This window comes from Argopecten irradians, chromosome 3 (assembly GCF_041381155.1).
Source record: "Argopecten irradians isolate NY chromosome 3, Ai_NY, whole genome shotgun sequence".
Lineage (NCBI taxonomy): Eukaryota > Metazoa > Mollusca > Bivalvia > Pectinida > Pectinidae > Argopecten > Argopecten irradians.
This window is the reverse complement of record NC_091136.1, coordinates 56,782,864-56,795,355: the sequence shown is the minus strand read 5'-3', so window position 1 is coordinate 56,795,355 and position 12,492 is coordinate 56,782,864. Positions and strand designations below refer to the sequence as shown.

The 12,492-nt window shown below is 35.2% G+C and overlaps 1 protein-coding gene across 14 annotated transcripts in view; it reads right to left on the bottom strand.

Annotated features, from left to right (window-relative positions):
• Positions 1-11,996, bottom strand: part of LOC138319177 (serine/threonine-protein phosphatase 2A 56 kDa regulatory subunit delta isoform-like) — a 40,933-nt gene extending 28,937 nt beyond the window's left edge. For all 14 annotated transcript variants that reach the window (XM_069262129.1, XM_069262128.1, XM_069262130.1 and 11 more), the window contains exons 1-3: positions 11,884-11,996; positions 11,628-11,696; positions 11,265-11,433 (exon numbers count right to left, since the gene is read on the bottom strand). In XM_069262129.1, coding sequence (XP_069118230.1) covers positions 11,265-11,433; positions 11,628-11,696; positions 11,884-11,910 — 265 coding nt within the window. In that variant the 5' untranslated portion in view covers positions 11,911-11,996. The remainder of the gene's footprint in view (positions 1-11,264; positions 11,434-11,627; positions 11,697-11,883) is intronic.
• Between the last annotated feature and the right edge of the window lie 496 nt (positions 11,997-12,492).

Genomic DNA, 12,492 nt, shown 5'->3' with positions numbered 1-12,492 from the left:
GCACTGTCTGAGGGTTCTGTCACATATACAGGCTTTGATGGCACTGTCTGAGGGTTTTGTCAAATGTACACACTTTGATGGCACTGTCTGAGAGTTCTGTCAAAAAATACAGGCTTTGATGGCACTGTCTGAAGGTTTTGTCTAATTTTTGTCTAATGTACACACTTTGATGGCACTGTCTGAGAGTTCTGTCACAAATACAGGCTTTGATGGCACTGTCTGAGGGTTTTGTCAAATGTACACACTTTGATGGCACTGTCTGAGAGTTCTGTCACAAATACAGGCTTTGATGGCACTGTCTGAGGGTTTTGTCAAATGTACACACTTTGATGGCACTGTCTGAGAGTTCTGTCACAAATACAGGCTTTGATGGCACTGTCTGAGGGTTTTGTCAAATGTACACACTTTGATGGCACTGTCTGAGAGTTCTGTCACAAAAACAGGCTTTGATAGCATTATCTGAGGGTTCTGTTACATATACAAGCTTTGATGGCACTGTCTGACGGTTCTGTCACATATACAGGCTTTGATGGCAATGTCTAAGGGTTCTGTCACATATACAGGCTTTGATGGCACTGTCTGATGGTTCTGTCACTTATACAGGCTTTGATGGCAATGTCTAAGGGTTCTGTCACTTATACAGGCTTTGATGGCAATGTCTAAGGGTTCTGTCACTTATACAAGCTTTGATGGCAATGTCTAAGGGTTCTGTCACATATACAGACTTTGATGGCAATGTCTAAGGGTTCTGTCACATATACAGGCATAGCTGGCACTGTCTCAGGGTTCTGTCACATATACAGGCATAGCTGGCACTGTCTAAGGGTTCTGTCACATATATATACAAGCTTTGATGGCAATGTCTAAGGATTCTGTCACATATACAGGCTTTGATGGCAATGTCTAAGGGTTCTGTCAACTATACAGGCTTTGATGGCAATGTCTAAGGGTTCTGTCACATATACAGGCTTTGATGGCAATGTCTAAGGGTTCTGTCACATATACATACAAGCTTTGATGGCAATGTCTAGGGGGTTCTGTCACATATATATACAAGCTTTGATGGCAATGTCTAAGGGTTCTGTCACATATATATACAAGCTTTGATGGCAATGTCTAATGGTTCTGTCACATATACAGAATTTGTTGGCAATGTCTAATGGTTCTGTCACATATACAGGCTTTGATGGCAATGTCTAGGGGTTCTGTCACATATATATGCAAAGCTTTGATGGCAATGTCTAAGGGTTCTGTCACATATATATACAAGCTTTGATGGCAATGTCTAATGGTTCTGTCACATATACAGAATTTGTTGGCAATGTCTAAGGGTTCTGTCACATATACAGGCTTTGATGGCAATGTCTAATGGTTCTGTCACATATACAGAATTTGTTGGCAATGTCTAAGGGTTCTGTCACATATACAAGCTTTGTTGGCAATGTCTAAGGGTTCTGTCACATATACAAGCTTTGTTGGCAATGTCTAAGGGTTCTGTCACATATACAAGCTTTGTTGGCAATGTCTAAGGGTTCTGTCACATATACAAGCTTTGATGGCAATGTCTAAGGGTTCTGTCACATATACAGGCATAGCTGGCACTGTCTGAGGGTTCTGTCACATATACAGGCATAGCTGGCACTGTCTGACGTTCTGTGAAATGCACTAGCTTTGATAGCTATTGACCATTGAACAAATTATCCACACCCTAAGTCTCTGACATGTAAATACTTTGTCATACAATAAAGTACCGAATATTTACAGGAAGCTGTCCTCTTACATCTGAAGGAGATATTGATCATATTATTTATATGTATTTCAGTTCTTTCAATACTTTGTATAGCTGGAAGACTATATTAATGATTTTAATTGCAAATACTGAAGATCAATAGTGTAATTTATACTAGCTACACAAACATACCCTAACAGCACACAAACAATCTTAATTCCATGACTCAATACAGAATCGAAGCACCACTGAAACCATTACAAGTTAATTTTGAATTCAAACCATTCCTGTTTGATTTACACATATTCCCTCATGCAATACATGAAATGGGTGTTCATCATATATTGGTCCACCTACAGGATCAACCACAGGCGTTTGACTCTACAGATATTTTTTTCTCTCTATATGTAATACTGTGTCAAGGTCTATAACTCGACCAGCCATATAACATTACCCAATGACCTACCCTTTAGAGCCTTGGCATGTTTATCGGAGGACACCACAGTGTCCGACCAGTTGAAATCTGGCTGTTTCCCGATGTTTCTGGATACCTAGTGACATTTATATGGCATGATATATATTGTATCATATACCAAATTAAAGAAAAATATCTGGCTATTGATTGAGATCATTCCCATTGCCACATCTTATACGGTTTGTTAAAACCATGCTTTTTCAGAAATTGGGTAGTGTTATATGGCCGACTGAGTTAACGTTATAGACCTTGACACAGTATTACATATATATAGAGAGAAAAATGTCTATAGAGTCAAACGCCTGTGGATCAACACAGTACACTTTACTGCTCCTTTACCTACAGCTATTATCTATACTTACTTACAATTTCTCAACATGCTCTACTAAACACAAATCCCTAATCCAATACAATCATTATATTTGCTGTATTTTATTAGAAAATTTGCATGTGTCAGTAAATCTCCACTTTTTAGAAGATAGAAGAGTGTTCATGAAAACCACTGATTAGTAAAAGGCTGCTGACCCCCATTGAACTGCAGTCCGTAATAGGGGCTGGTGGCATAATGTTTGGACACATTAACCACTCTTTCTAAAATAACCTATAAATGCAATTTGTAGAGTTTGTACTGGCAATCAGACATAATAGAAATTATTTTAACTACAATCTTGTCCAAAATGTACTTAAAACACAGTCTCATATGCACCAAAACATTTACTCATTAGCAGTGTGAATAGTACATTTTATTGATTTCCTAAATGGTATGTATACCTTGTAAAGGAAAGTGGATGAATTGGAGTTATTTTTAGGAAAATCAATGGTACATAAAATAACAAAGACATACAAGGCCCCTATACATTCAATGGGGCGTGAGGAATTATACACACAGGTATCAAAGTATGAATGGTATCATGGCTAAGGATATGTGTTACACATATATACAGCAGATCAGCCAATCAATCAAAAGATACCCACTTAAGATAGCTAGTCTGTACAAAATGGTCCCTTCTTTTTATAGACACTGAACAGTGGGGTCATATAGTTTACTGTACTACATATACCTGTGTTCATGATTATAGGTCAATAACAAATCATAAACCAATTATATGTCCAGTCCCATCCTAAAGTGTGTGACCACCACCGTCTGTCCAGTCCCATCCTAAAGTGTGGTGACCACCACCGTCTAACTGTATATGGTATTACTGTATACAGAGCCAAGATGGTTGGAATTTTATCACCAGGGTTGAGATTACAAGGAGGTTTATGGCATCAAGGAAACACGATGTTACATAAGATCTGGGCAGAGTGGAATACACACCAATAAACATCTGTGTAGAAATAGCATTGTTAATATCAAGCACACTGGTCCTCACCTACTCAAACAACGGTCACCACTAACCTTGGGACAGGGATCAGAAATAGTCTAAACCAGTTTTAGTAGACATGTCTTCACTAAAGGGTGCTGAGCCACTAATGTCAGCTTGATCCTGTCCTATGATTAAGTTTATACTAGCACAGTCAGAAAATGGTGTTTTGAAAGGCTAATATTGGAATTGATTATGTGAAATGTTGTTGAAATGACACATATAAATTGTAAGTGTTGTTAGAACAGGTAAAACAGAACAATCAAACAGTTAAACACCACAACTTCCCTAAACAATCTGCAGCATTAATTTTTTCTGAAATGGTTTGGTACTGTTTCTTTATTGTGCATGGTATTTATATAATTGATATATAATTTCATGAACATTTTCCTATTTGAATCACATTTTATTCTTGTTGTGTTGGTCACCTGCAGCACTAGCCAATTATAGTGACCAAACTTCCATCTTCCAGCTGTACTATGCTAAAGAATGTAAATGTTAATCAACAGATTGTCACAGAAATCAGCTGAGTCATGCAAACATCTGTATAATACATAGCTGCTACTCAATTAGATTCCAAATTAATATGTAACGTTCCCTTCAGTACACTTAATGAAGTGCTGTCATTCCTACATATAAACAATAAGCCACAGGACAGGTGATACTAGTTTAGTCTACACCGACCATGTTAGGTATAGGATGATTATGGTATACCCATTACTCCTGAGAAATGTTTAGTCCTGATTAAAGCCTTCCTCTGACAAGTGACATCATTTCCTAGATTCCTCAGGCTCCTTTTAGAGTACTTAACTCATTAATTATAGCTTACTCTACAGTATACATGCATGTTCTTGTAAACATAAAACATTCTCTAACAAATATTAGACATCTCATCTCTAAATGTCAGAGTATAGTTCAGCTGCCAGATGAAAATCATATGATAAGAATTTCCTTAAAAATAAAAACACCACTGATAAACGAAAACACCACTGATAAACGATTTGCAGTGAATTGGTGAAATTACCGTTGATAATTTGTTCACTAGAATTATTCAACAGTGAAAAATTCATGCAATATTTACTGCTATATCTTACAAAACTGAGCTTTAGCAATTCTTCTTTATTTTTTTGAAAAAATAAAAAGAAATTAATGAAAATTTAATCTTTGTATCTAAACACACAATTAACAAAGATAATTTTTGTAATGATATTAATGACGAAGATTGTGCCTGATGGTGACTTTTAGAACTTGAGACATTAAACTTGATCACAATGTGTCTGAAATTTGATCAGGTTCAAAAGTGGTGACTAGTGATGGGCAGATGATAGAACAAGAGCTGTTGGAGAACATTTTTGCAAAACACTGTTCAAATCGATGTATTCATAGAAGTTGATGTTTGTAAGTATTTTTATTTGGAATACATGGAAAATATGACAAATTGTTAAGGTCAGACTATTGCAAAATATCCCAATAAAGGTGGTGAATCCAATATTGGTTACGCTATTTGCAGCCCTAATATCACAAAACTGAGCTTCAGCAATTCTTCTTTATTTTTTTGAAAAAGTAAAAAGAAATTAATGAAAATTTAATCTTTGTATCTAAACATTAACAAAGATAATTTTTGTAATGATATTAATGACGAAGATTGTGCCTGATGGTGAATAACTAGAGATTAAACTTGATCACAATGTGTCTGAACTGATCAGTAATGGTGACTAGTGCTCAAAAACAAGAGCTGTTGGAGAACAGCAAAGCTGGAAGAAGTTGATGTTCAAGTATTTACATTTAAACATGGAAATATGACAAATTAACAGACTCAAAAACCCTCTAAAGGGCCCCAAATTGGTTGTATTATCACGTTCAGCATCCATACACATTAGGAAAATAAAATCATAAACATTTATGATGAATTATGCTTAAACAATTGACGAAACAGAAACTTGCTCAAAAACTTTAACATGGAAATATGACAAATTAACAGACTCAAAAAAAAACCTAAAGGGCCCCAAATTGGTTGTATTATCACGTTCAGCATCCATACACATTAGGAAAATAAAATCATAAACATTTATGATGACTTAAGCTTAAACAATTGATGAAACAGAAACTTGCTCAAAAACTTAAACGTGAAATGGGACGCTAACGCTGACGCCGACGCGACAACATTAGCCCCCCCTATTCTTCGAATAGGCAAGCAAAAAAATGAGAAAAAAATTGAAAATTAGTCTAAAAATTTAAAACTGATCATCAATTAAGAATAATGACTATTATTACATGAGAGCTGTTGTTTACCACCATGTACTTGCAATTGATGGTGAGTCTTTTATTATATTACTTGAGCTGTTGTTTACCACCGTGTACTTGATGGTGACTATTCAGTGATTTTTCAGGGTATTTTGGGAAAAAATTTTGGTAACAAAATAGGAATTTTTATTCGCAACAAGAGCAGTCTTGGGAAAAAGTTACCCATTACTGAACATAGTATTACAAGTGATTAGATATTGTAAAACTGTAAACTGTTTTATGTTAAATATCAAAAGGTGACGACAATTACAACAGTTTCTGAGTAGTTTGTTTTTAGATTAAACAACGAGGGGGGAGATCTCAAGGTTTTATTTGTTTTTCAGCAATTTGATTTGGGAATTTTTCATTGTAATTGGGAAAAAATAGAGGGGTTTGTCATTAGGAATGGGGTCGTTTACCTACCCCAGTTATATAAGGAGAAAAATCACTGCAATTATAACTTGAACTGTTGTTTACCACCATGTACTTGATGGTGACTATTAATACTTGAGCTGTTGTAAACCACCATGTACTTGATGGTGACTATTATTACTTGAGCTCAATGAGCTGTTGTTTATCAAGATATACCTAATAATGCTGACCTACAACTGTTACATGAGTCCATTTGGAATCGACAGCCAACCCCTGTAAATTTAATACATGAAAAATTCTTCCTCAAAGTTGAATGCACTACAACAATATTATTGTAGAAAATGAAAAAAGGTTGCATCTCTCAACTTGTTTTAAAGAAAATACACTTTTCTTTATAATAATTTCTTTTCCAGTCTATATGTGTATTTCTGACCTGACCTTTGCTATAGCAGAGACAATAACATAATGAATTTTTAAGATATTATTGTAAAAAATGCAAGTTTGATCACCATATCTTGCATTGTTATGGCCTGAACAAGAAATCATTGTGTACAATATATATAAAAGGATCTTTACATCAACATTAGTTTATTATATTTTTCCATTTTTTCATGTGGGAGTAAATACGAGATAAAGTAGTACAACAAATTAAATTACAAAGGCTCACAGTGAAAGTATGTGCAGTTCAATTTGTATGATTGCAGTAAACATCAAATTTGCACAAATATAAATGATGAAATAGACTTTTTAGAGAAATCTTATACAAAATTGTTTAATGCCATTAATATTTTAAGCATCATCTTTCAATAATTCAGATAGCTTACAAAGATGATCCATGAATTTCAAGGAAAACCCTTTCAATGATAGTAACATTAACATAATTGTATTCATAATATCAAGGGATTATTTGGTACTTCCAATTTCAGAAATGAGGGAGTATTCAGTTATGTTTTAGGGGTGTTTTAGTCCGTTTTAGGGGGTGTTTTAGTCCGTTTTAGGGGGTGTTTTAGTCCTTTCCTGCCTCTATCTGTGACTCACTGTCTCATCAATATCTCTTTAATACTAAGTAGTAAAATCAGCATCCCAACAAATCCAAATGATAGAGAGCTAGGAACACCAGAAAGCTACACATAAATCTACTCAATTTGTCATTATAGTCAACAAAACAGCACAAATATTTTCCTTTGTTATTATTTCTTAAAATCGATTCACATTCCTAAACATGCTACAAAAACAAGTTTGAAGCATATTTTTATTAAAATAAAATCATAAATTGTGAAAAATATTGCGATGATATTGCTATTGAGTACAAATTTCCACTGCAAAGTTTTAAAAGGGGTCAATTTTTAATACTTATTTGATTTTTATTTAAGCATTGATGTCACTATTTTTCAATTTTATTGGGGTATGAAAAAAAAATTGTTTCCAAACTGTGTGAATCCATTACTAGATTTAGTTGGCAGAAACTTGAAATAAGACCAGCAAGCGGCCTTATAAGCCACAGGCACTGACACAAGTTTAGTGTTTTGCTCCGTGTGGGATTCCGCCATTTTGTTACTCACAAACATTCGGCTGACATCGACCCAGGGAGATAATCCAGTGTTCAATTTTTTTACATTTAGGTATTGCGATACTAATAAATTGCACACGATGCATTGATGCTCCACCAAGCAATGAAATATATCAATGATTGGGTGAATCGTTACACCTCTGTCGGTAACATAATTGTAGTAATATGATGATTTTCTTGATTCAAAATCTTGTAGTTGACGAAAAACTTAGGTGAAGTACTGCTAATTATATTCAAACTAATATTTGTTAATCGAGCCAATTTAATCAGTTGTACATGTTTGGAGCTACAAGATAACATACTGACAATGCAAATAACAATGGTAATGCATACTATTTTTCCCTCACTAAATCCTGAACATAGAGAAAGCATGCCACCATCAATCCCTTTAGTCATGCCATCATAGGCTTTTCCAAAAAAAAAATTCTATTATTGATTAATGTGCATGAACTGACAACAAACAAATATATAGCCTCTATATAATCCACCTGTAGCAGGTGAATGTTTGGATGTAAAGCTTAAAATTTATAAGTTATAAATACCATGAAATGGTCCATCAGTCACAACTATTGATGAAAAACTGTACAATTAGTCTTTACTTCTGTACTTAACATAAATACAAATTAATAATAGTGAGGAGTCTAGCAGAAAACTGTAAATTGTATGCCTAGAAAGATGATCACACCTGACAACCCATCAGAAAAATACTGTCTGAATTACACAATAAACTTTACAGCATGAACTTGAAGCAGCTCAGTTTAACCATGACCACCCTTTACTTCTTGGTCTGTCGGTGACTTACGCTAACTTACTACTTGACAGAGATAAAGGGAAATTACTTCTAGCACAAAACTAGAAGGCAACAATCCCTCTGTACAGCCATTTACGATAACAACCTACTACATTAACAGTTTAACAAAATAACATAACTATGTTGGTCCTGCTGGTTACCTAGAGCAAAAGAACTTACTTTTAGTACCAAACACTGCATGCCACGACCCCCTTGCCAATGGGTTTTGGGCAAATACATATATACAACACAGATTCCAAAACGGAAGCATCTTGTTACTTACACTTGAAATGGTCTATTAGGGCTCGACAATTATGTTTGTCCGACTTGTCCGTACCAGTAGAAATCTCTGTTGGACAAGTACATAATGATACACACTTGCCCACTCGGACAAGTGAATTTTAGCTGAAACTTAATTCTCAGAAATGCCAAAAAATATTTAAAACGCCTCTCTTGCAGAAATCAATAGTTGTTCATGCCATTTTTTCAATAAAATATGACTTCAAAAAGATTGATTGAACTCAAATGGTACCCGGAGGTACGTTACTGGTACTTTAGGTAAAAGCTGATGTGTTCCGATCAAGAAAATCTGGATCGCTGTTGCGTTTGTATGTAAGGGTCACTTCATTTTAAGCGCTGAAATGACATATTCTGTTTATATTGGAGAACGAATTTAACAAAATTTGGCTTCAGCGTCGAAGGGAAAAGAAAAATACCTGATGTATCTGATGAGAAAGGAGCATTTACTTTTTTAACTTGAGTTATAAGTCACAACTGAAGTTCAATAATCAATGAAAAAAACATAAAAATAAAGGTAACTGACACATTTTATTTCAATAGTAATATGACATTATGCAATTTTTTTTTTTTTTTTTCTGCAAGTTAGTGGTTAAAGTTTGGACAAGTGGATGTGGCTGTCGGACAAGTGGATTTTAAAATTACTTGCCCCAATGAACAAGTATGAAAAAAATTATACTGTAGAGCCCTGTCTATGGCACCAAATTTAACAACTGAGAATGTGTAGCCAGCCATGATCAAACACATACCGTAATTCCTGCTTATTTGTCCACTACACTAACATCCTTGACATTCCAGGGGTTACGATCACTCAGTATATCCACCCCTGGACTATAGCCCCCACTGTACATTAAAATACCATGTAATTCTAGTAACTTTATATGTTGTATCATTTTAGCTTTCCTGATGCTCAACCCTACTAACTGGATATTCTATCCATGGAGCTAAATCTGTGATAACTCCCATTTACAACCTCTGCATGTTACTTTCCCTCCGCTGTAATCTTTGTCCTGTAAATTTATCTGCCAATGTTAAAATATACTTGTGTCATGCATTTACTTCACTAGAAACAAGATTTGGTTAAATGGTCATATTCATAACACTCAAGATATATTACAAATGGAAGACATATGACCAGAACAGGGCATGAAACTGGGACCTCCCAGACCAAGTCTTGTGTTCTACCTTTTGGGGTGTCTGGTTGATCCATTTCTAATATCCAGAACCAAAATTGCCACTGACTGGTGCCTTACATTTGCGGAGATTTCACTTAATGTGCTTCCCATAAAATTGTTTGAAGCAAGAAATATGAGGGAAATTTTCAGGCAGCTTCATTATTTTTTTAACAGATCAAAAAACAGAAGGAAGAAAGTTAGCGGCCAGACTACAGTTTGAAACTAAGACTTCCGAACACTATACCTGGATGCTCTAATGGGACTAAATCATGTACCATGCGACACCTGATAACCTTTGTGCAGGACTATTTGTTCTATAGTATTGGTGACGGAATGACGTTAAAGGATGATATCCCGCACTAACATCATTTCAGCTAAAAGATTACGAGTAACGTTCTATCACTACTATAGATACTAGTCCCGCACAAACATGATCGGGTATAACATGGTGCATGGAGTAGTTTCATTGAGCTACGTATACCTGGATACTGATGTTCAACCCCGTCCAATATTCCATTACATTTGTTATTAGTACCGCCAACTTTCATACAACTTTTTTAAGAATTTCCATTGCCTATGACATGCTTCAGTCATTATAATGGTCACAGTTGTTTATGACACTTTGCGGAAACATATCAAATTTTGGCCATGTACATAAAAAAACGCATGGCGGTCATGTTTCTTAATATATGTAAATGTAACTTTTTTTTATAATATCTGATCTTGTGTGTTGCCCTCGATATCCCACAGGGGTCAATTTCATCAAGGATTTATATGTGAGAAGGATTCGTGTCTGTCTCTTTACATTACTAAACACCACGCGAGACGCCAATGAACTGGGAATAAAAACCGTTTTTCTCAACAAATACTTGTCTTATCGAGTCAAACGAAACACCATTGTAAAGTTTATTAAATTTCACGACGTTTATAACTTGTTTTAAAGACGGAATGTCTAGGGGATATGTCTTAAATTTTCGTTAAAAAAAAACTCGACAGCTCATGAAATGACAGCACCGCTTCAGAAAGTAAGATGGTAACCCTCCAAACACAAAAGCGCCTGCCTTGGACTTCCCCAAAACCCAGTGTGACTTATCCTTCTCATATACGTCCTTGATTTCATCTGCTGTGACTGTCTTATAGATGTAACACAACATGGACTTATTGCATTTGCTGTTCAAAATATATTTTGCTGACATATTTTATATGTACCTTTCAGAAGTGGCAACTTCACAAGTTCCCTGTTTTTGGACACGTTGAATCTTGATGAATTTTGTCTTTTGTCTTTCTTGACATGAGGGGGGCCTGAAAATTTCATTTTGGAAATCTGTGCTGGAGGTGGATGCTGTTCAGCATTTTGATTCGTCGCCTTTTTCTTTGCCTGAAAACATACGGACACGAGTTTATGATACCAGCTTATTTCCTGTGTTGGTAAAACGTTATCGCAAAGAACACTTTGAAAATTAAAGAGAAATTTGCATTTCAGGCAAGCCGCCATATTTGATACCATGTCAATATGGCTGCCATCTTTGGAAGGGAATGTTTCGTATAAAGAGACAAATTATAATAACATACCTCATTTTCTGCATTTTCAGTACTTTCTTTTGCGTTTGCTTTCGTTCCACCAGTAGTCTTTGTAACTGTCTGTCAATTAAACAAGCCAAACAATCCTTAATTGTGAAAATGTACAGTGTTTATTCGTCAATCGGCGTGTCTGTCAGTCGGAATTTTGACATGTCAGTCAGGAAATCCATGGATAATTCATGGGTTCAAGACACAGAAACTGAAGGATCGTAATCATAAATATAATTGCCACAACCGAAACACCTACCTTCTCCTTCTTTGGTTTATTTGGCATGTCGAAAAGGAAAATTCCCCCCCAGGAAGAACGTTTTCCCTTCCAACAATGTACAGATCGCTTCAACACCAAACAAGCTATTTGATTGGCTGATGCAAGTCACATGGAATTGTAAGGTTTACCTGTGGTCATGTGACTGTAAAGTTTACAAGTGGTTACCATACATTTAGCAGGGATGTATATAAATAGAATCGCAGGTACTCGTGCGACAAGGTGTTGTGGAAAGATAGCTAGCTAATAATATTACATTTTATGTATATTTTAATCATATATATATACTATATAACACTTATACTTGTTCTCATTTTTATAATATGTCAAGTTAAATATTAAGTCCATGTTTTATGCAAATTAACATGTATGTAAGTTAGGCCTACTGTAACGTTATATTATTATTAAAATGGCTTAAGGTGTACTACGTAGGCTAATTACGTACACGTGTACTGTAACTTTATCAATGCTACAGGGGTAGTTTGATTTATGAAAACTTTTTATAAACATTAATCTGTTCGTGTAGATATTTTTTTTCACTTGAAATATCATTGCACTAAATATAAAAAGTTTAGGCTTAGAACTGCCAGT